The 21,520-nt window shown below is 47.3% G+C and overlaps 2 protein-coding genes across 10 annotated transcripts in view; one reads left to right on the top strand and one right to left on the bottom strand.

Moving 5' to 3' along the window:
* The window catches only part of CLSTN1 (calsyntenin 1), a 30,070-nt gene extending 21,415 nt beyond the window's left edge, over positions 1–8,655 (top strand). For 2 of the 4 annotated variants that reach the window (XM_059866736.1, XM_059866734.1), the window contains 9 exons: positions 167–217; positions 1,886–2,043; positions 2,666–2,814; positions 3,295–3,521; positions 3,824–3,994; positions 4,543–4,688; positions 5,132–5,267; positions 5,492–5,676; positions 6,325–8,655. In XM_059866736.1, the coding sequence (XP_059722719.1) occupies positions 167–217; positions 1,886–2,043; positions 2,666–2,814; positions 3,295–3,521; positions 3,824–3,994; positions 4,543–4,688; positions 5,132–5,267; positions 5,492–5,676; positions 6,325–6,519 (1,418 nt within the window). In that variant the 3' untranslated portion in view covers positions 6,520–8,655. The remainder of the gene's footprint in view (positions 1–166; positions 218–1,885; positions 2,044–2,665; positions 2,815–3,294; positions 3,522–3,823; positions 3,995–4,542; positions 4,689–5,131; positions 5,268–5,491; positions 5,677–6,324) is intronic. The other 2 variants (XM_059866738.1, XM_059866737.1) reach the window with 1 other exon arrangement.
* A 133-nt stretch (positions 8,656–8,788) lies between these two features.
* The window catches only part of PIK3CD (phosphatidylinositol-4,5-bisphosphate 3-kinase catalytic subunit delta), a 37,545-nt gene continuing 24,813 nt past the window's right edge, over positions 8,789–21,520 (bottom strand). For all 6 annotated transcript variants that reach the window (XM_059866732.1, XM_059866730.1, XM_059866729.1 and 3 more), the window contains exons 8-24: positions 21,426–21,515; positions 20,418–20,639; positions 17,560–17,656; positions 17,106–17,236; positions 16,466–16,525; positions 16,156–16,323; positions 15,551–15,672; positions 15,248–15,391; positions 14,574–14,673; positions 13,786–13,964; positions 13,474–13,583; positions 13,130–13,208; positions 12,738–12,905; positions 12,273–12,396; positions 11,764–11,909; positions 11,380–11,512; positions 8,789–10,851 (exon numbers count right to left, since the gene is read on the bottom strand). In XM_059866732.1, the coding sequence (XP_059722715.1) occupies positions 10,714–10,851; positions 11,380–11,512; positions 11,764–11,909; positions 12,273–12,396; positions 12,738–12,905; positions 13,130–13,208; positions 13,474–13,583; positions 13,786–13,964; positions 14,574–14,673; positions 15,248–15,391; positions 15,551–15,672; positions 16,156–16,323; positions 16,466–16,525; positions 17,106–17,236; positions 17,560–17,656; positions 20,418–20,639; positions 21,426–21,515 (2,211 nt within the window). In that variant the 3' untranslated portion in view covers positions 8,789–10,713. The remainder of the gene's footprint in view (positions 10,852–11,379; positions 11,513–11,763; positions 11,910–12,272; positions 12,397–12,737; positions 12,906–13,129; positions 13,209–13,473; positions 13,584–13,785; positions 13,965–14,573; positions 14,674–15,247; positions 15,392–15,550; positions 15,673–16,155; positions 16,324–16,465; positions 16,526–17,105; positions 17,237–17,559; positions 17,657–20,417; positions 20,640–21,425; positions 21,516–21,520) is intronic.

Below are 21,520 nucleotides of genomic sequence, written 5' to 3'. Positions count from 1 at the left end.
GCAGCTCTTTGTTTCCAAGAACTCATAATCCTTGAGGAGCTGGGTCCAATGTAAGCAAGCTTTGGGGGTTGTGCTGCTTTATATTTTCTGGGATTTGAGAGTTTGCCAAATTGTAACTACTTGGTCCTTTCCCTGTTGTCCTATTCTTTGTCTTGCTTTTCTACAGAATATACAGGAAGTGAAAATGACAATGAAACTGTGCCCGAGACCTCTGCAGGTTGCTGGAGTTTTTTTCCCTACTGTTTTATTTCATTTTTAAGCCACGACATTGCTTCATCTCGCACACAGCATGGAATGCAGGCATTGCATTTGGGCCATTGACCTTCACATAATCCTCTCCTAGGCTTGTGTCTTCATTGTGCTTCTATTTGCAGAGCATCATCAGCTGAATTCTGCTTAGTTTGGGGGTTTTTTTGTTTGTTTTGGGTATTTTTTTGGTTGTATCCAAATGTACTTCCATGTACAAATCTGCAACGTTTGTGATTGCAGTGAAGTGGTGAAAAAAGCTGCTGTTGTAAAATATCAGCTATAATCTCTTTCATCCAGTTTTGTTAAAGCATAAATGCACATCATCCTATATAAATGTATGTATTTATGCATGTAGGTATGTGCCTTTTATTATAGAATTTATTCAGTACATTGGGCAGGACCTCTGGAACTCAGGTACCTTTGCTCCTCTCTCAGAACAAGACTGATCTCATCATTAGATCACGCTGCTTATAAAGACAGACCTGTAATTTACAGGGGATACTCTCTTGGTCAGATATTTATGTAAAATTCTAATTGTGAATGGGCAGAAAAGCTTTGGCTACCAGGTATTTCAGATTTGCTACAGGGTTATTTCCTCATAACAAATTTTAGTGATAGTTCAGTGGGGTTTATGTCTTGAGTTGGGATACTTAAAATTAGTGTATATTTTTAAAAGTGAATTCAAGATATGTACCCGTTCTGTAAAGTTTAAGAATTGCTGGAATAGTCTGGATGTAATTGGCAAGGGGTTTCTAGCTGTGCATCACAACTCAATTTGGCAAGAAGGAAGCAGCATCCAGGGGCTCCAGAAGCTGAAGCTATATGAAAATGGTGTCATTTGTAACAGGACATTTCACTACTGAATATTTGAGTTGTACCAAGGATCTTCTATCACTTAAAACTTCTAAAACAAGCTTTAAAATCAGGTTGCTTAGTAAGTAATGAGCTTGAAAATACACATTTCCAGGTGGTGTTTTGTGGCCCCAGGATTTAGCAAGATGGACTAGCTGATCATGGTGACATCATCTTCAAAAACACTGAGGAATAAAGGGCTTGTTAGGTTCCCCTTATCAGACTTAACTCAGCTGAGTTACCTGGGTTTAAACTGCTCACTTGAATCTACAGAGAGAAGATGGCACCTTTAGAGGGGGCAGGTAACTCTTGGAGAGCTCTTGGAATGAGCTGAATGCCTTTAGAAAGCCCCTTTCTACCCTTGGAGTGCAGGGAGAGCCTGCAGTGCTGGTTTAGGTGGAGATCCCTCACACCTGGAGGGATGCTGCCCTGTGTCCTGAGTAGGAGGAGGTGTTACCTCAGCAGGAAGATTCAGGTTTCATGGCTCATCCCATTGTGTTTGATTTCTGAGCACCACCTCGCTGTATGGGGCTTCTTTTGAGATGTTTGTCGTGGAACAGTCAGTTCAAGGTGGCCACAGCTGTCTGAAGGCCACGTGCATGGTGAGCTGTGTAATTCTTTCTTTGTGCCTGACCATAATCACAAGGTTAACACCCAGACTGGATGAAAACTAACCCGCATGAGTATAACACTGTGTGTATCAGCTGGCACACTTGTTGTTTTACAAAAGAAAAAGCAAAAGAATCATGACAAGTAAAGATTTTTCCTCCCTCGTGTTTTGAAGGTGGTGAGCTGCGCATGGCTCAGTTTTTCCGAGGCAATCTGGCAGGGCTGATGATCCGTTCTGGCAAACTGGAGAACAAGAAGGTGATTGATTGCCTCTACACCTGCAAAGAGGGGCTGGATTTGCAGATGGCTGATGGTGTTGGCAAAGGTGTGAAGGTAAATTTGCATATAAACAAAGGGGAGCATGTATATTCCTTCCCTGATCAGAGTTACAAGTTTTGCTGACAGAGTTAACAGGGTGCCCCAGATATAACAAGCTCATCTCTTGTGGCATTCTACATTAATATTACATAAAACTAGGAAATTTTTCTTGTATAAACCTGGTCTTAGAAATGAAAGTTACTCTGCTGTCTTTTAAGTGTTGAAGAGAAATTCCATATTTGTTAGCCTCTGTTTTACTGTCTGTGCAGATTGTCTAATAAGAGATTTTTAACAAGCAGCTTCATAAAATGAGATTATGTGGCTTTTTCAGTAGCAAGGTTGTGTGAACAGAGCTGAATTTCTCTTATATGTTAGCTGTCTCTCTTCTGTATTACTAGAACCAGAACTATGATATGTGCTTAGATTTTTTCATAAAAGAATGAAACACAAATACATTGCACCAGGGTAAGGCAGTGAGTAGGGAGCTGAGACTGTGTGCCACAAGGCTGGGAAATAATGACCCTGTTGCTTTGAATATGGATGCAATTCTCCTGCATTTAGCAGTGCTGAACTCCAGAATTGCTGGATCATGTCACTCAGCTGGGTGTTCTCTTAGGGTTTTCTTCCTTGTTTTCAGATCCACATGAACCCGAGCCAGTCAACGCTGACCATAGAAGGGGATGACATTGACAGAGTTGACAAGGCCATGCAGCACATTTCCTACCTGAACTCCCGCCAGTTCCCAACTCCTGGCATTCGGAGGCTGAAGATCACCAGCACTGTCAAGTATGTCCTGGTGCTGAGCTGGAGCATCCCTGTGTGCAGCTGGTGGAGCCTGCTGTTCCTGGGCCTCACTTGGGAGAAACAAAGGAGTCCTGGGCTGTGTGACCATCCCACATTTCACTACAGCAAATGTTTTCCACACCAGTGCTCTGCTCTCTGCCTGAGAATGGAGTAGGGGGTGTGTAAGATGGGGAGGAAAGTACTGCCAGAGTGCTGGGAGTGTCTCCAGTGTCACAGCTTCGTTAAAGGGGTTACCTGTGGCTCTAAGTCAAAACCTAGAAATGAGGCCAAATGGTAACTGTAAGTAAAAATTAATTGTGAGATTGCTCCCTTGGTGGCTATTCCTTACTTTCCAGGGCAGCTGATGAATTTATCTGAGACTCTTGGGTCTGAGACAGCTTTTCAAAAATGTATAAAGCAATTACTGTGTGTAATTCCCTCTGAAATAACCACCTTGACTGCAAAACTGCTTCTGTCTCTCAGGTGTTTCAATGAAGAGGCCTGTGTCTCCATTCCCTCTGTGGAGGGGTATGTCATGGTCTTGCAGCCAGAGGAGCCCAAAATCAGCCTGAGCGGCATCAACCACTTTGCCCGCTCTGCCTCGGAGTTCGAGAGCTCCGAGGGCGTTTCCCTGTTCCCGGAGCTCCGCATCATCAGCACCATCAGCCGGGAGGTGGAGCCCGAGGGAGACGGGGATGAGGATCCCACAGGTAACTAACTGTGTCCCGCCCTCACCGCGGGGAGGATCTTCCTCCTGCTGAGAGGTGTGGGCTTTAATACAGAATCCTGTAAGGGAAAAACAGGTGTAGGTCCTCTGGTCTGGGCTAACAAAAACTTACCTGGAAATGATAATAAGTCCAGGCCATTATCCTCCTGTAAATATCCCTTGTTTGTATTTTGTATTTTAGTTTTAAAATTATTATTTGGTGAATACTTGTTTTCCTCAGGCCTAGATTTTAATATTTGTTCTGGTGTTTCTGCTTAAATCTTTGGCTTTTTGTCTGATTTTTAGTTCAAGAGTCTTTGGTATCTGAAGAGATCATGCACAACCTGGATATGTGTGAGGTGACAGTGCTGGGAGAGGAACTAAATCAGGAACAAGAAAGCCTGGAGATTGACATGACACGATTGCAGCAGAAAGGCATTGAGATGAGCAGTTCCAACCTGGGCATGATAATCACAGGTGGGGGTTCCTGCTGCTGCTCTTGGCAGGGTCTGAAGGGACTGACACAGGGAGCAGTTCTAGAGAGGTGCTTTGTAGCACCTTACTCCAAATGCTTCATTTTTGTGGAATTTCAAGCTTGGACTACCCTTAGAATTCCAAGCACAGCAATTCTATGGAAAGCTGTGATTCTAGAAAATACAGCATTCTAGAACTATCCTTCTGTTCTTTATTCTGTTCCAAATAGCAGGTCACCTCTGGCCTGTGGAACTGCAGTTAGATTTTGCCCCAGAAAAGGCTTGTTCCTTCCATGGGTATCCAGTGCCTAGGAGCATGCATCATTCTTTTCTCCCAGAATCCCTTCAAAGACTCTCAGGGTTTAGGATTTTGTCACAAAACGAACCCAGGGGATTTCAGTGGAGCCACACGTGTGTGTCAGTGGTTGTTACCATTTCTGTATCCTTGACAATCTGTTGGCCAAGAAGCCTTGGGTGAGGCAATGGAGTAGCATGTCTGGCTCTGCAGTGGTGGTTTGCAGAGCAGCTGCTGCAGCAGTGTGTGTCCTGCAGGGGTGGACACCATGGCTAACTACGAGGAGGTTCTGCACCTGGTCCGCTACAGGAACTGGCGCACGGCCGCCCTGTTCGACAGGAGGTTCAGGCTGCTCTGCTCGGAGCTCAACGGGCGCTACGTCAGCAACGAGTTCCAGGTGGAGGTGGGTCACTGCCCCGGGGCCTGGCAGCCTGCAGCATGCAACTGCCTGCCTCAGCTGAGGCATAACTGACCAATTACTGATGGAGGTTTTGTCCTGTAAATCAGTGTTAGGAAATGTGAGCATTTCAGGCAGTGTTTTATACATAAATGTGGGTTTAATTCTGTGTTTCAGCTTGAAATAAAATTATTTGTAGAAGAAACAGTGTGCCTGATGGTGGTATGAAGGTGGGAAGGTTGCATTGAAAACACAGATTATTAATTTAGCAAATGGAGTGAGAGTGGTGCTGCCAGAGAACTGATAGTATGCTTACATCAAATAGATGGAAGTACATCAGAAAATGGCATTAAAGGCACTAAAATTTTAAATTTTTTTCTCTTTATTTTTATATTTTCAGAATGATACTTTTGGGTTTCCGGAGTTTAACACTTTCTTTTTGTCTCTAGGTGAATGTTATCCACACAGCCAGCCCAGTGGAACATGCCAATCACATTGCTGCACAGCCACAGTTCATTCACCCAGTGCATCATTCCTTTGTTGATCTCTCTGGTCACAACTTGGCAAACCCTCATCCCTTTTCAGGTCAGGATTCTCAGCTGTTGAAGTTGAGCTGTTATTTTGTCTTTCAGATTGGTGTAATTATATTTAAGGAAATGAAGCCTAGTTCTTACTTTCCTTTTAAGTGCCTGTAGACAAACTGCCTTTGTGTAATATATATGAAATATAATAATATGCATGAAATACTTGTATGAAGCCGTTTCCCCTCACAGTGTAGGAGTTAGCAGCGTTGTGTTTTCTGGCTGCAGTTGTCCCCAGCACAGCCACGGTGGTGATCGTGGTGTGTGTCAGCTTCCTGGTGTTCATGATCATCCTGGGCGTGTTCCGGATCCGCGCCGCGCACCAGCGCACCATGCGGGACCAGGACACGGGCAAGGAGAACGAGATGGACTGGGACGACTCTGCTCTCACCATCACTGTCAACCCCATGGAGGTAACCCTGGGCAGCTGCTGCCTTCTCCAGCTGGGATTGCCCATGGGCACAGGAGGAGGAGAGCAGAACCAGCCCTGCGCACAGGGCAGAGACATTGCCTGGCAATTTAGAGCAAATGTGCCAAATGCCAAGGGCAGTTGGTTGGGATCTTGCAGGGGTTAGAGTTTCGTGATGGAGGATGGGATTTTACAGGCCAGTGTCCAGCACTGGTGTTCATCGTGTGCACAGTGCTCTAAACACAGCCTGCTTTTGTCTAAACTCGCAGGAATTTATCGTCAGGACATCTGTGTTTATGATGTTACCTTCTCCTGTGGCTGACATCTGAATTTTTAGAAAATTGGGAACAAGAAAGATGGTGTGAGCTTCATGCTCTGTGTCCTATTGTAAGATCCTTTTCCAGTAGAATTTGCAGTACTGGATCACCCTTCAGAGCCAATTTGTGTAGAGTGCCAGGACGTGCCAGGATTTCACAGAACTCTTTTACAATGTGCTACTTCCTTTGTCTTTTCTGGTTTCTGCCTAATTCCTGCTGAACTTCTAAATCCAGCAAGGAATCTGCAGTAGCTCTTCCTCAATATAATACCTTGAATAAAGAACAAAAATAATTTTAGCCAGCATGGTAATGACAGCTAATTTTTGTCTGAACAGACGTATGAGGATCAACACAGCAGTGAAGAGGAGGAGGAAGAGGAGGAAGAAGAAAGTGAAGATGGAGAAGAAGATGACATCACTAGTGCAGAGTCTGAAAGCAGTGAGGAGGAAGAGGGAGAGCAGGAGGAGGACCAACAGAATGTTAACAGACAGCAGCAGCTGGAATGGGATGACTCTACCCTCAGTTATTGATTCTAGCTGCTCCCTTTGTCTTTATGTTCCGCTCTAGAAGACTCCACTGTAACACACTCCATTGGTACCAAGGATTCATGGTGTTTGAAACAAAAAATTCATTCTGGCCAGTAGCTTGAACCCCCACACAAGCCGTGTTTGTGTTCTGTCAGCTAGTTCCTGATGTTTAGGGTTGTAGTTAGCACCTCTTCCTTCAGCCATGCCTCAGTGACTGGATTTTTTTTACGCTCTGTGAGGAACCACCTTGCACTTTTTTCTTCATGTCATCTCAGCTAAGTGACTCTACAGCTCTGTAGCCATTGCACATGAATTTCTGAACTGTCTTTTTTTGCTCAGTGAAACAAACTTGGCTTTGTTCCTTTTTCTCTTTCTAAAAGATGCAAAGATTGCTTGTTGACAAAGGGTAAAGCTGCTCATTTCAGCCTGTTGATTTCTTTTAATTTTTTTTCCCCCGAATTAGTGCATGTGTAAAGTGGCAGAATGAGGTTAATATGTAGAAGATTAACAAGACTTTTTAATATTTTGTAAATATATTGGAATTATGTAATTATGTCATTTGTGGTAGTGAAAACAGGGATTGGGGTTTAAAACATGCTAAAGTGAAAAACCATGCAGCATGAACTATTCCAAGTCTCATCCTACTGCAGCAGGAGCACGGGCACAGTTCTTAGTGTAGATGTTCAGTAACTGTCTTGGCCTTGACTGCGGTGTGTGCTCATGCCCCGCTCTCCTTGAACTCCTTCCTCTTCTTTCATCTCCTTTTTTTTTTTTGCAGAGGGACCAGACAAGCTTGTGAGAAGTTGTAAAGGCTTTAGGAGCCTCTGCAGAGGTTCGGCTCCCCTGTGCACTACAGTTTGGTTTTAATTTTATTTTTTTCTCCAGTTAAGGCTTGCCATAAAGGCTTTTAAGTTATTGGGGAGATAACACTACATGCATGGTGGGCAGATCAGCTCCTGGTAGCTCTGGGGAGAGTGCCTGGGTGCCAGTGTGGGCTGTGCACACTGCAGCCAGCTTTGGCACCTGGGCTACCAGTCCACATGGACAGGGATTTGGGGGTTTTTGTTCATTTGTTCTAATTTGGAAGTGGGAGGGTTTGGGGTGTAGCTGATGCCACTGAACACTCCTGCTCCTCCCCTGCAGCCCCTTGTACAGATTGTCGGTGTTTTAAGCCTTTGTTTACACTTAGTAATTGTGTTTTCCTGCTGGTGAAAAACTGTAGCATAAATTATCCAACCTGAAAAACCTTGGGAATCATGTTAATTCATGTGATTTGGGTTGTTTCTGATCCCAGTTCCAGTTTGGGATTGCAGAAGGCAGTAGCTGGAAGGTACAAACGGGGGGGGGCTGTTTTTTCTGTCAGGCAGGGTTGTTTAACTTGACTTGGTCTGATGCAGAGTTGTGAATAATGAATTTCTGCTTGATCTCTGTGGAGGTGGATTAAAGAGTAACTTGTTCTGCCTGTAACAGGAGCCTGGGACTGCATTCCCTCCTGAGCACGGTAAGCCAAGCACCAGCAATTCCTCCTGGGTGTGGGTGCAGAGCCCAGCGTGCCAGAGCCAGGGCAGGGCAGGGCCAGGAGCACTGGGGAAGGGCCAGAGAGGGGCACGGAGGGTCCTGAGCACCAGAGGCAGAAAAGATCAGGGCTGACCACGTGTTTGTACAGCTGGCTTCCCACAGCAGCCCTGGGATTGATGGGTTTGCTCTGGGGGAACCTGACTGAGGAGTGCCTTGACATAGAGATGGACCTGGCAGCAGGGAAAGAACCCACACCAGAGCTTACTGTTTTTGGGGGTTGTTTTGTTTTTTTTTAATGTAAAATTTTAGATTTCTAAAATGGGAAAATGGTTTTGACTACTTATGTGGTAATTAACTGCTAGTTTTAAGTAAACTGGGAAACTTTTAACTTATGTCTGACAGTTGTCCTGTGTTAATGTGTAGAAGACTTATCCTTCCATATACTGTTGCTGTAGCTGCTGTATTTTAGACCAAAACTGATCATGACTTAATGGTAATACTGAGGGGTTGTAATGTCCTGATGCAGTTTGTAGCCACTGTGGGTATAACTTTTCAGATGTGTATATTGGTAACAGGTCAGTTTGGAAAGTCTATAAGCTACAATAAATTTCTGGTTCTAAAGGTTGTTTGCATTTTTTTTTCCTGAATGAAACGAAACAGAATCCAGTTATATAAACTGCCTTAATTTGCCTCTGCTGGGGGAGTAGGAGAGTTTTGTGGTCATTGCTCTCAAGCACAGAAGGACTTGGCAGCATTTGTGTACAATTTGTCCATATCTTTTATTTCTTATTTACAAAACATGTACCTAACGCAACTGAAAGGCTAAACATGTAAACATTCTCTTCTTGCAGAATCACGGCTTGGCTTAAAAAAATACTTCTTTTTCAAAGGCAACAGAATAAGCACAATCAGTTTGTACAGAGTTGAAAAAAAATAATGACAGAAACATCTCTAAATAAATAGAAATAGGTCTATCATTCTGAGCATATTTATAAAAATGAGAAGCCACTTGTAATGAAATGGAACATTTTTGAAAATTATCCAAGTTTCTATCCTTAGTACAGTTCAGCTTGCTGAAAACCATCAGGTGAGCTGCTGCTTTATGAATTTGGAGTCAGAGGCTCTTTGCTGACCCAACAGAGCTGTCAGAGATTTATCCAAAATCCTCCCAGGGTGTACAAAAAAGAAGGTCCACACGATGACTCTGAATTTTCTCTGCTCGTAGGTAAGTCAAGTTTTCCAGACTGAGTAAGCTCTGTAAAACTGTGCTCAGCTCTTGCAGCTGATACTGATACACCTTTGTGTTATTGCACTTCTCAAAGTGAGGGGCAGGACAGGAGCCACTGCTCTGAATCTGTGAGGGCCTGGCCTTTCTGCTGTGAGAGGGCCTGAGGAGAGCAGGGGGCCAGTGCTGCAGCACCCTGAACACCAGGCTCTGGCACTGCAAGAGAGTTGCTGTTGCAGTTCTGGAGTTGTAGTGTCTTCCCTTCCACAAGAACCTGACTGGGGATGTGCTTTCAGTGCATCTCACCTTGCACAGGGCCCGAGACTTTTTTTTTGGCATACTTTTTGCTCTGTAAGTTAGTTTAATAAGCAAGGAACCAGCAATATTTACTCTATAACATGGAGCAGAGGCACAGGACTGTTTCTCACTGATCAGCCTGCATAGAGCTCTAGATCCTGCAGTATTTCCCTCTAGTACCAAAGCAGCTGTTAGAGCCTGAGTGCTTGAGTCACAGTATCATCTGAAGATGTAGGAAAAGAGGCTCTCCCAGGGTTAGATTAAATTAAAATGAGGCGTCTTCTATGCCAGAACTGCTGCTTCTACCAAGAGGTGCTTGAGAGGCAGCAGGGTTTGTATGAATAGATCCAAACCAGAACAGACCTCATAGCTTAACATCTTTTATGAAAAGCAGTAAGTACTTTAATTTGAAAATGCAATCTTAGCGTTTTCAGGTTTGAAACCAAAATAAATGCAGAAATGCAGGAATTACTTGAGGCTCAACTAAAGCCTAACTTTGGAAAGCAAAGTACCTGATCCAGTGGCCACCTCAAAGCTGGTTTTGTGCCATCAGTTCTAGACAGCAGTAGCTGAGTTCCAGCTCAGTTTCAGAACACTTTGGCCTCTGGAGCAGACAGAAAGCAATATGACAGCCTGGATGTTTTTATCCTGTCTCAAGGTAGGATAAAAAACATTTACCCAAGTCAGCTTTGGTGTGCTTTGAGCTGACCCACCTCAGTGGACACTGACACAGGGCAGGAGTGACCAAAGTTAATGCCTCTAAGCTGTAATAGTGGTGTCCTAGATCAGCTACAGGCATAGGGGGATCTCTGCTCAGCTGAATTTTCAAGAAAATAGAAATACAGACATCAGCACACTGGAGGGATGTTACAACTGCTTCAACTCTTCCCTTGAAACATGTATTTGAAGCTGAAGGAGTTCTCAAGGGTACAGTACCTCTACCTACCTTGGCTGTATGCAGTAGTTTTATTGCCTCAGGTCTGTCCCCTGTCCCCAACGATGTACAGCAGCCAGGGTGGTGGGGCTGAGGACAGGCCAACAGTTTTTCAGTCATGCAGCAATGTCTGATCTCTGGGAATGAGGTGGGGGATCTTGCACACTGCACCACTGTTCAGTCTTTAGGCACCTGTCTGTTCTGAGCAGGGCCAGCTCCTGCTCTACTGCCTGTTGTCTTTGGAGACGTTGTGTGCCAGCCAGTTCACTTTGGTTTTCCAGCTCTCCCTCAGGGCTTCATTAAACTTCACTCTGAAGTGCTTCAGTGCCTCCTCATCAGTTTTCCCAAGGGCCAGGGAGTCCTGTAGGCAGGAGGCACAAATCAGTGCACAACTGAACAAGTCACTGCTCAGCCAGTAAGACGTTTATTCATAAGAAATTACTCAATTGAAAGGAGCAGTGGAGTAGCCATCAATTATTTTTAATTGTTCCTGCAGTTGCAGGAGGCTTTTTCTCTGATAAACACTTGCACCCTCTGCTTCTGTTGGTGCAGGGAAGAGCACATTCTGTATTGCTCTTGGCCAAGTGTTCTGCAGCTGCCAGGGATGGGTGATTATGACTCAGGAGGCAAACCAGGAAATGAGAGCCAAGGGATTTGCCTCCTTCCCTGCAAGCAGGCTCCTGCTGCCCTCAGGTGAAGAACCTGAAGAGGTTTCTGAGCACCAGGACCTGGCATTTCTGATGTCCTGCACAGGGCATTGGGCATCCACTCACTGCTCTGGAGCTCATCTGCTTCTAAGAATCTGGCCTTGCACACTGACCTCCTCCTCCTCCCCAGCCACAAAATGAGGTGCTCAGTTTTAGCCCCTTGCATGAGCTCTGCCTCTTACCTTTAGGTACTGGATGTCTTTGGAGCAGCTGAGCTCTGGCAGCCCAGCAGCCTTCATCAGTGCAAAGAGGTGCAGGAAGAGGAGCCCGTGGCGCCGCAGGATCATGTAGGCCCTTTCACAGTAACCCCTGAACCTGAGCAGGAGCAAAGACCAGCCAAGGAGTGAGGACTGCCAGCTCCACCATTCTGAAAAGCACTGAAGCAGTCTGAACCCTGTTCTCTCCAGTTAATAACTTATTTACTTTCATCTGTACAGGCAGATAGAAGCTGCTCATTGGTGGAAATAAATACTAAATACTTATAATACTAATACTTATTGGTGGAAACAAATACTAAAAATTTAGAGCTTCAAAAGCTGAAGTCAGGTTTAACTCCCAGCACTTACCTTTCAAACTTCTCATTGTTGTTAGTTTTTCCTTGCTGGATGACATGCACAAAGTCGTAGGTTAAGATAAAAGGGACTCGTTCTCTATTAATACCAAATTTAGTCTTGAAGTTCCCCAGAAAGTGACCAAAATCAATATGGAACAGCTGCAAATTTAAAAAAAAAAATATTTTCAGAATATTACCTGTTTTAGCTGATCAGAGCTGAGTTCTCTTCAGTTACTGCATTGAGCAGATCCTGGCCATAGGGTTTTGGGAGAGCCCCATCCCCTGTCCAGGTGCCCTGCTTTGGGCAGAGCCCCATCCCTGTGCCCTGCTTTGGGCAGAGCCCCATCCTGTGCCCACCAGCCCCTGTCCAGGTGCCCTGCTTTGGGCAGAGCCCCATCCTGTGCCCTGCTTTGGGCAGAGCCCCATCCTGTGCCCTGCTTTGGGCAGAGCCCCATCCTGTGCCCTGCTTTGCCCAGAGCCCCATCCTGTGCCCACCAGCCCCTGCCCAGGTGTCTCTGTTACCTGCCCTGTCTCCCGGACCATGATGTTGTCGCTGTGCCGGTCCCCAATGCCCAGCACATAGGTGGCCACGCAGTACCCAGCACAGGACAGGGTGAACTCCTCGATGGCTTGGTCCAAGGCATCTCTGGAGAGGGTAGGAAAGAGTGAAAGATAATTTGACTTTGGACTCCAGTACTGCCCCCCGGAGAGAGCTGTTTTCAGCTGCAGGAGAAGGGAGGGGAGCTCATTTGGATTCCCACAGTGCTCTCTGGAGGCAGGACTCCCACCCCTGCTCCACAAAAATGAGCTGTAAGAGCTGTAACTGAAGGGGTCTCAGTAAGGTGGTGCCACAACCTCAATGGAAATGAGATCCACACGAGGCCTCCAGGTGTGCCAGGCAGGGGAGCAGCCACAGCCCGCATGGGACAGCCTGGAGCTGGGCAGAGCTGAAGGAGAAGGAGCAGCGAGGGGAAGGTGAGCCCTCACCCCGGGTTCTTGGACTTGAGCCAGTTGAGCAGAGCGTCCTTGTTGAAGGCAGCCGTGGCCACCATGTTGCTCTTGTTGAGCTGGATGTTGGCGATGGTGTCCGAGTGCATGACCACCTCAATCAGCCCCGTCTTGTCTCCTGTGGAGAGGCAGCCATAAGGGGTCATCCTGCAGAGATGAAAGAAACCCTTCCACTGAAATCCTGCCCGCAAACGCATGGTGGTGACTTTCAAGCTTTCCCTTGCCTGCCCTGTCTCCTCCCTTTCTGCTCCACAGCCCACAGAAGCTGCCCAGCTGCTCCCTGAGCACCAGACAGAGCTGCTGGGGGCAAAAGGAGCCTGCAGAGAAAGCAGCCTCTGCACCCTGCCAGTGCAGGACAGCCGTGTGCTCACCTCAGGTCCAGGCCCTCCTGCTTCCACAGGATGTCCATCAGCTGGATCATCTGCAGAGTCAGCATGTCCTGGCGCAGATCTGGGCAGCATTGCAGAGCAAAACAGAGTTTTACTGTTCAGAGACATCCAATTACCCCTGCACTAAAATCTTAATTAAAGGGGGAAGCAGGTGAAATAATAGAGGGGAATTAATATAAATTTTCAGATTACTGCCAAAAAACTCACTCAAAACCATTAAAGTTCCTAATTTACACAACATCTTAATGGTCCAGATTTAGGCCCACTAGCTCCAGTAAATACTTGAGACTAAAAGATATATTTTCACAAGCATAATAAAGACTTACCATCTCCATTTTTAAAAATTATACCCACTCCACCTCCACCTGTCTCTTCGTTATTAAACACAATCCACAAAGGTTTCATTTTGGAGTCCATGAAGGTGCACTGATCCACACTAGAGGAAATAAAAATATTACCCTCAGTTTCCATCTATTAAAATATCAGCCATCCAAGCTGCCAGTCCTCCAGCAACTTCACCCCCTGATGGATGTGGGGCTCCCATGAGGAAAGAACCTTGGAATAACACAAAGCCTGGCTCCAGTGTGAAACAAAGCACAAAATTCACACAAATTCAGAGGTGCAGGTCTCTCCCTTACCAAACTTCAGCAAGGATGATGTTGGGGTTCAGGGGGGACTGGAGGTGGGAAAGGGCTTCCCTGTAGGTTTCCTGCTTCATGCACATGTGCATCATCTCCTTGGTTTGAGGCTTGGTGGCCTTCTGAGAACTCACTTTCACAAAGTCATTCAGAGCTTTCATCTTGTTCAGTGCTTCTCCCTGAAAAAGGGAGGGATGAAACAGGGTTAACAAATAGGAAATTCCTGGAGAAAGTTTAAAAAACATTAAAATCTCCTGTGAAATGTAAACCTCGGTTCCATCTCTTACTTCAATTTGTAGCAATTTCACACACTGCAGCAAAACAAATTTAGTAGTATCTGCTTGAGGAAGATCCATGATTAATTGGGGATAGTCTGCCAGGCACAAATGCATTGCAGGGAAATGGCTGCAGCAGGAATAAAGTGCATTACCACACACCAAAGGAAGAAGTGAGATGCCCTGGCTGGAAAAGTGCAGAGGATGAGACCAAGAACCCAGCCTGCCCTTGGCTGCTTTTGGGGAATTCTGGTTGTGAGCGGCTCCCACTGACCAGCACCTCACCCAGATGATGTGGAACAGCAGAGATCTGCACATTTCAGACCATTCCAGACACACACTGCAGCCTGTGTGGGTGAGAGACCCAGAGCCACACGGGCTGGGAGCTCCAGGAGACCCCAAAGCCAGCAGCCCACACGAGGCTTGTCTTGTATTACTGGTAACAATAATTTGGGCAAGCCAAGAGCTGAGAACCAGCCCCAAGGCAGAGGGAAGGCCCAAAGCAATCAGTACCTGCTTCATCAGCACCTTCATGTGGTGGGTGCTGCCCCGGCAGTAGGCTTCCAGGATCAGCCCAAACCTCAGGGAAACAGCGGGCACGTGCATCTCCGACCTGGGCAGGGAGCAGGGAGCAGGCAGGAGGAGTTAGAGCAGAGTCACTGCAGAGCCACCCTCTGTCCCCTTCAGCAGCCACGGGGAAGCACAGCACAGCACCTGGCTGCTGGTTAGATCCTATGGAATGGGGGAGGAAGAATAAAGCCCCCACCCCAGACGGTGATGGAGGAAAACCATTGCTTGAGGTGGTGAAACATCTTTCTGGGAGACTCAGTCCCCAGCCCCTCCTCTGAGAACATCACCTGGGGAGCAAGAACAGTTCACAGCTTATGGCTCAGAGCTGGCAGGTGGCCATGGAAGCCCAAAGCAAATTCCAGCTCAGAGGCATGTGTGTATATAGTCACAGACATATATAAATTCTGGAAAGAGAACCTAACCCAAACACCACCACTACAATGACAAAAGACAAAAAGAAATTAATAAAAAACCAATATTGTGTCCTCCTGGAATAATTCCTATTGAGTCACCCTGGGTAAAAAGGGGCAGTTCCCACTTCACAGAGCAATGAAGGACTCAGTAAATGCTGGTTTCCCTTGATTTTTGAGAAAAAGCCTAAAAGATTTGCTTTTCACCTCAGATGCCAGAAGAGGAAGTGGCCGATCTTGCGGTTGGATAATGCCCTCTCCAGCAGGAACTTGGTTAATTCACAGTCTAGGTAGGATTCATACTTGAGCACCTGGACAAGCTGCAGCAGGTATTGGAACACATCATCATCCCTGTGGACAGAAAGGAAACATGAAACACAACCTAGTCTTCACTGCCACGAGTGTTCTGTAAAAGCTGCAAAGCCAAGGCTGGCACTCCTGTTCACAGCCCCTCAGCAGCCCTGAGCAGAAATAGCAAGGGCTCTGCCTCTCCCTGGGGACAGCACTTACGTCAGCTTCTTCAGGGAGTTGATAGCAAAGGAACCAACGTAACGGTCAGGAAAGCTGAAATCCAGCAGCTCCAAGGCATTCAGGACAGGCAACTCTGGCCAGGTCTGAAGCAGGGAAATCATCTGTAATGACCAAAAAGAAAATAGCTAAAAAAAGGATCGAGGCTTTTATGACAATGGATATAAATCTGAAATTCTACTGATGAAAGAGTGGCTCCTTACAGGGGGTCACTATTTATAGATGCCTCACAGCAAGTTCGCAGATACCAGGTCAAAAACTGATCCCTTGAGGTGGCTTGTGCTCATCTCTTACTATCATTTAAGAATATTCAATCCAGATATCTTTTATTCCCAAGAGTTATACAGATTTTTTTTTCTTGCTCCAGTTTCTTGAAGGGATAAACAAGACCTTGTCTGCCAGTAATGAATCTGGGACAGCCCCCAGAACCAAACAGAGCCCAGAAGAGCCAGAGCTCAGCTGGGAACTTCCCTGAGAAAACTGTGAAACACCTCTGCTCAGCTGGGCTCCCAGACACAGCACAGGAATGTAGACACTGAAGGATGGACCCAAAAAGGAGCCCTGGCTGCCAGCCCCAGCAGCCTCACCTGGGCAACATCCTCGTGCTTGTTCCACTTGGTGATGACGAGCAGCTTGGCCAGGGCCTGCGGGTACTGGTCGCGGATGTCGAACCTCATCTTCCACACCAGGTCCTTCTCGTGCTCGTAGAGCTCCGTGTGGCTCCTCCGCTCCAGGATCTCCTTCAGCTGCAGCTTCTGCACAGCAAGAGCAGCTCTGGGCTCAGCCAGCCCACAGGCACGACCCAGCTGGCTGAAAAGTGCTGGGAGGGGTAAGGGGGAAACAAGCAGTCCATGAAAGCAGGCTGGCAGGCAGCTGAAAAGATGCCAGAAGACTCACCTCCTCAGAATCTTCTGGGGCAGCTCGGGGCTGTTCTCCATTCCTTCCCAGCTCCAGCAGCTGGGACACAAATAAAGAGGGTGAGAAAGGCTCCCAGTTCCTCTGTAACTGTAGTCACCATCAGCTCATGCTGCATTGGAGGTCAGTCCTTGCCAGTCCCAGGCTCCCCTTTCTGCCTGGCACAGGCTCTGAGCCAGACCCTGCCTCTTGGGGAGCACAGAGCTCCTTCCTCCCCTCTAACAGGCTCAACTTTTCCTCCAGTTGCAGTGACAGATGGAAAATCTCCACCTCACACATGGCATGTTATCACTCTGCTGAAAGAGAGGGAGCTGCCTACTTTCACTCATTTCCCCTTTATTCCTCTTCCTGCCTACAGAGCCTAATGCAGCTTGAAGGCAGATCAGTTAAACCCACTTTTTAAACAAATGCTCATCTACGAGAGCAGCTTTACCTCAGTAATTCATGGCTTGGAAAAGTATTCTCTCAAAGGTCCATTAGGTGAGAGGAAAAAGTGAAATTTTCAGTTAACAATATCTATTAGTCAAGTTTGCTTGCACCCAGTCTCTGTTGATGGCTGCCCCAGAGGCTCCCCACTGGAAGGGACAGTGAGGGAATTCCTAAAAGTGTCCCTGTGCCCCACCTGCTCAAAGGATGGGTAGTACACAGGATGTGCTGCCACGCTGGGGAAGCAGATGACCAAAGCTGCTGCACTCTCAGTGTTGGGGTTGCACTGCACTGTGCCCATGGGGTTCAGAAGTTCCCCTTTCTCATCTGAAAAAAAAAAAAAAAACCATAAAACCCATGAGCCCAAATCTTGTGAAGCTTTAGTGCAGAAAGCAGAGCAGAGGCTGTCCCTGGGCACTGCCTTGGCACTGCTTGGGCACGAGCACTTCACCCTCCTGAGCCTTCCCCAGCGAAGGGCACGTGGCCTCCTCAGGTGAGCAGCCACCTCAGGCCACACCTGCAAAGCCAAGCTCAACAAAGCCTTGCCTTGACAGGGCTCCAGCTGCCATCTCAGCACAGAGCAGTGGCCACTCCACTTCCTGGGGGAGCCTGAGGATGCCACAGGCCAGCAGCTCCCTCTCCTGCCGTACCTGGGAAGGAGGACCACATGTGCAGGCAGCACTCCCCTGTTTTCAGCTGGTCCCTGTAGTCGAAGAGCATCACGTTGGCCCAGGCGATGGGGCAGTCCTGCGGAGACAGCGCTCGTGGGGGGCTGCCCTGAGAGACCCCCCTGCAAAGGGACACCCTGCCTGCTCCCCTCCTGAATTCCCCTAAACTAAGAGTGCAAGATGGCATCGGGCACCTGCCAAAACCTGGGGTTGTTTGTGTGGTGCCAGACGGCACCAAACACTCCCCACAAATCTGTCTGAAACTTCACCACCTGATATTTGGCAAAGCGGAAGAAGCAATAATTTTCCAACAAGGCCTTGCTACTCTACACTCAATATTTGAGGGAACTATTACATATTTCATATATTTTACAATTTGAGAGGAGGGAGAAGAACTTTAATTTTGAAACAGGGAACACAGAGTAGGCATGATTTTGGAAAATGAGACGAAGGATGCTAGAAATAGCTCATAATAGGAAAAAAAGGCTTGGCTTCTTTGTACAATAATAAACACTATCTATAGAAATCAAACTTTATGCTGCCAATCCCTCAGCACACCCCAAAAATAAACCCCACAAATCCAACCCACCCTCATTTTAGGGGAGGGAGACTCCAACAAGTAAAGTGCCTGGGACATGGCCAAGAAAAAGAGCCCATCCCCTGCCCTCACCCAGCTCCCAGCCCCAGAGCAGACACACATTCCACGAGTGAGCTCAGCTTTCCTGCAGCCAGGTTCCCCAGATGGAACACTTGACCTCATGCAGCAGCACTCAGATCACAGCACAGAAAACAACTGGAAAAGGGGTTACATGGCAGAAATCCTGCACTGAGGCACCCACAAACAGAGCCACGCTGGAAGGAACCACAGGGACACATCTGCTTCCACTGGGGCACTCTAGTGCAGCAGCCTTAGCCCACAGGACCCCCCAGCACTGGGGGAGGTAACAGAGCCCCCATTTCCCTCTAATGTGACAAAATGAGTCACTTCAAGCCCCTCACAAACCTTGGAGCTGATTTGATTACTCCAAATATCTTCAGTGAAATCACATTTGGGACATCAGCTTCCAGACAACAGGGAAAAGCCAAATAAAACACCACCAGCAGCAATAACCTTTTCTAACAGAGTAAATGACATCTAACCACGGCTCAGAGCCTGCCAAAACACAAGGCAAGGTTTCTGGTGGATAAGGTCCAGCAAAAAAGGATCCAGCATTCTAAAGACAGCCATCTCCAGCATGATTTAGAGAAACACTGAAAGCCAACCCTCTGGGTGACATTAACCCTCTGACTCATCCAGTCAGCCTGCAAACATGCCTGCTTTTGTGGTAGTAAATGATTTAGTCCCACCTATCTGCTCTGGACAGGCTGCCTATAAACAACACGTATGGAATTAACCTCTGAGTAAGGAAAAAAATAACAATCAAAACAAACAAACAAAAAAATCAGGCTGTACTCTGTAACCTGCCCTTACCAATCATTTGAAATTATTTCTGGGCACTTCACTCAGAGCTGTAGCTCACCATGGGGAAAAATTCCTTTTTGCAGTGCTCAGCTGTAGTGAATGTTGTGATTTTATACTAAAAGCTCCTCAGAATGCACCCACCTTTCCCCAGCACCAGAACACACATAAGAATAAGTTCCTCTTAACAATTCAGCTAAACAGACTGGCTCTGTTTTGTCAATCAGAACAGCAAGATTTCCTTCTGACTGCTTCAAAACTGAAAATTATTCCAGTGCGACCACAATCATCCAGCCTGTGGATGAATCAGATCTTCTGTCCAACAAAAGCCTCCAGCAAGAGCTGGGGTTCTGCTATTCTTAAATAAAAAAGAAACCCAGCAATAAAACAGTTAATCCTGGTCCTGGCCTCAAAATGTTTCCAGTCTGAAGTCTTCCACCCAGAAATTGGTCCCCACAAGCAGGATTTGTGAGCTGGCTGTTGCTCCCAGACACAACTGCACAGTAACCCTGAGAACCCCACTGATGCCAGCACAACAAGGCTCAGTGAACCTCCCAGCAGCGAGGAGGAGTGAGCAGAACTGAAATCTTCTGTATCACTCTCATCAGTGCCTCATTCCTCTGCACTCTAGCACAGATGGCATGAGTAACCCTCTCCGTAAGGCACGGGAACAGTCTGTGGTCACAGAAACAATAATTTGCAGAGGCACAAATGCCTTTGCTGCTCATAAAGGAAGGAGCTTGAGGCTTATGTTACAACTCTGGGCAATCAGCAATTCAATTGCAGGCTGCAGTTGGATCTGCTTTTACTTACTGAATTATTAATGGGATAGAAGTTTTGGAAAGCAAGAATTATCACTACTTCTGATTAAGATGCTCAAATCAAGAGCTTCCAAGGTGATTTAACACTTCGGTCAGTTTGCAACACCTGAACAGTGACCGTGAAGAATCTGCACTTTAATTTTACCTTGCCATAACCAAAGTTTACATTCCTCAGTTTATTCCCCCTCCCTAGCTGGTAATTTGCTCCACTGGGGATTTGCAGGAAAGACCTTGTTAGAAAGAAAATGCAAGAGAGATGATGGTTTAACCTCAACTACAAAACAAGGAAGTTGCAGAAGAGCGAAACAGGGACATCAAGATAAGTGATTCCTCTTTAGGTCCAGGCAGATGCTGGGTATGTTTCTCAATGGTCTTTCTAGAGAAGAAATTGCACATAAACAGCCTTTCTTACAGGCAGCCACTTCTCAGCTTCCCGTTCCTACTGGAGCAGTTACTGGCCATTGCCCTGTAAGCTGCTTTATTCACACGAAGCTTTCTGAAAGCAAAGAGGTTCAGGAGCACAGGGTAGCCCGGCTCAGCCCCAGGCTGGCCTCACTTACAGCTTTCTTGGACTTCTTCTTGGTGGAGCGAGCCTTCCTGGCCTTCTCGACCACGGCGTAGAGCGCGAGGCAGAGCCGGGCCATGCGCGGCAGGTCGCGCACGCTGATGTCGAACTCCAGGCGCTGCCGCCACACGGGCTCCGAGCACACGCTCACCTCCGAGCTCGACACGGTCTTGCACAGCATCTCGGTGCCGTGGAACAGCCCTGCCTGCACCACCAGCTGAGGGAGCAGCAAGGACAGCACAGTGAGCCCGCGGACTGGCCTGTGTGCTGCAGGGGAAGGGGACAGGGCAGCCGCTCCCTGGACAGGGTGTCTGTCCCTCTCCTGACTCTTTCCCAGTTCACCCAGACACTCAGCTCTGAAGTCTCTCTCCTTAGACAGGGCAGCAGCTCCCTGGACAGGGTGTCTGTCCCTCTCCTGACTCTTTCCCAGTTCACCCAGACACTCAGCTCTGAAGTCTCTCTCCTTACACAGGGCAGCAGCTCCCTTGACAGGGCATTCCTCTCCTGACTCTTTCCCAGTTCACTCACACACTCAGTTCTGAAGTCTCTCTCTTCACTCAGCTTCAGTGAGTGCATTGTTATCTTCACACTTACATGCAGATTTGCATATTGATTAATGCGGCACATTCTTGCCCAGTTTCCTTCCTTTCCCAAAGGGTAGCTGTTCCCCTTCTCCTCATTTCCCCCTTCATGGCAAACACCCCACACACCCCAGGCCTCTGCTGCCTCCCGCCTTCCCTTTGCCAACCCCACCTCTCTCATCACTTCTCTCAGAGCTGGGTGTCCCCTGCCCTGCCCAATGCCACTACCTCAGGGCAGCAGCTCTGTTTGCTGTGCAGCAGCTTTTCTAGCTGGGCTGCTGTCTGCCCACTTCCCTCCCCATCCCTGCTGTGCTGCAGCAGGTGAGGTCACACTGCCAGCCACCCTGTCCTCCCCACACAGACCAGAGGGCTGTGACTGGGAAATCACACATGTGCAAACCCCAGAGTGAGTCAGTCCCCACCTTCATTCTCTCATCTGCATTGACCTTGCTGCCTTGCACCAGCTCGATGTAGAAAGGCTGCTCTAAGGACCAGAGAGAGCCATAGTTTGGCTGCA

Source organism: Haemorhous mexicanus, chromosome 23, assembly GCF_027477595.1.
Source record: "Haemorhous mexicanus isolate bHaeMex1 chromosome 23, bHaeMex1.pri, whole genome shotgun sequence".
NCBI classification, from domain to species: domain Eukaryota; kingdom Metazoa; phylum Chordata; class Aves; order Passeriformes; family Fringillidae; genus Haemorhous; species Haemorhous mexicanus.
The sequence above is the reverse complement of the archived record's forward strand: the minus strand, read 5'-3'. Positions and strand labels throughout refer to the sequence as shown.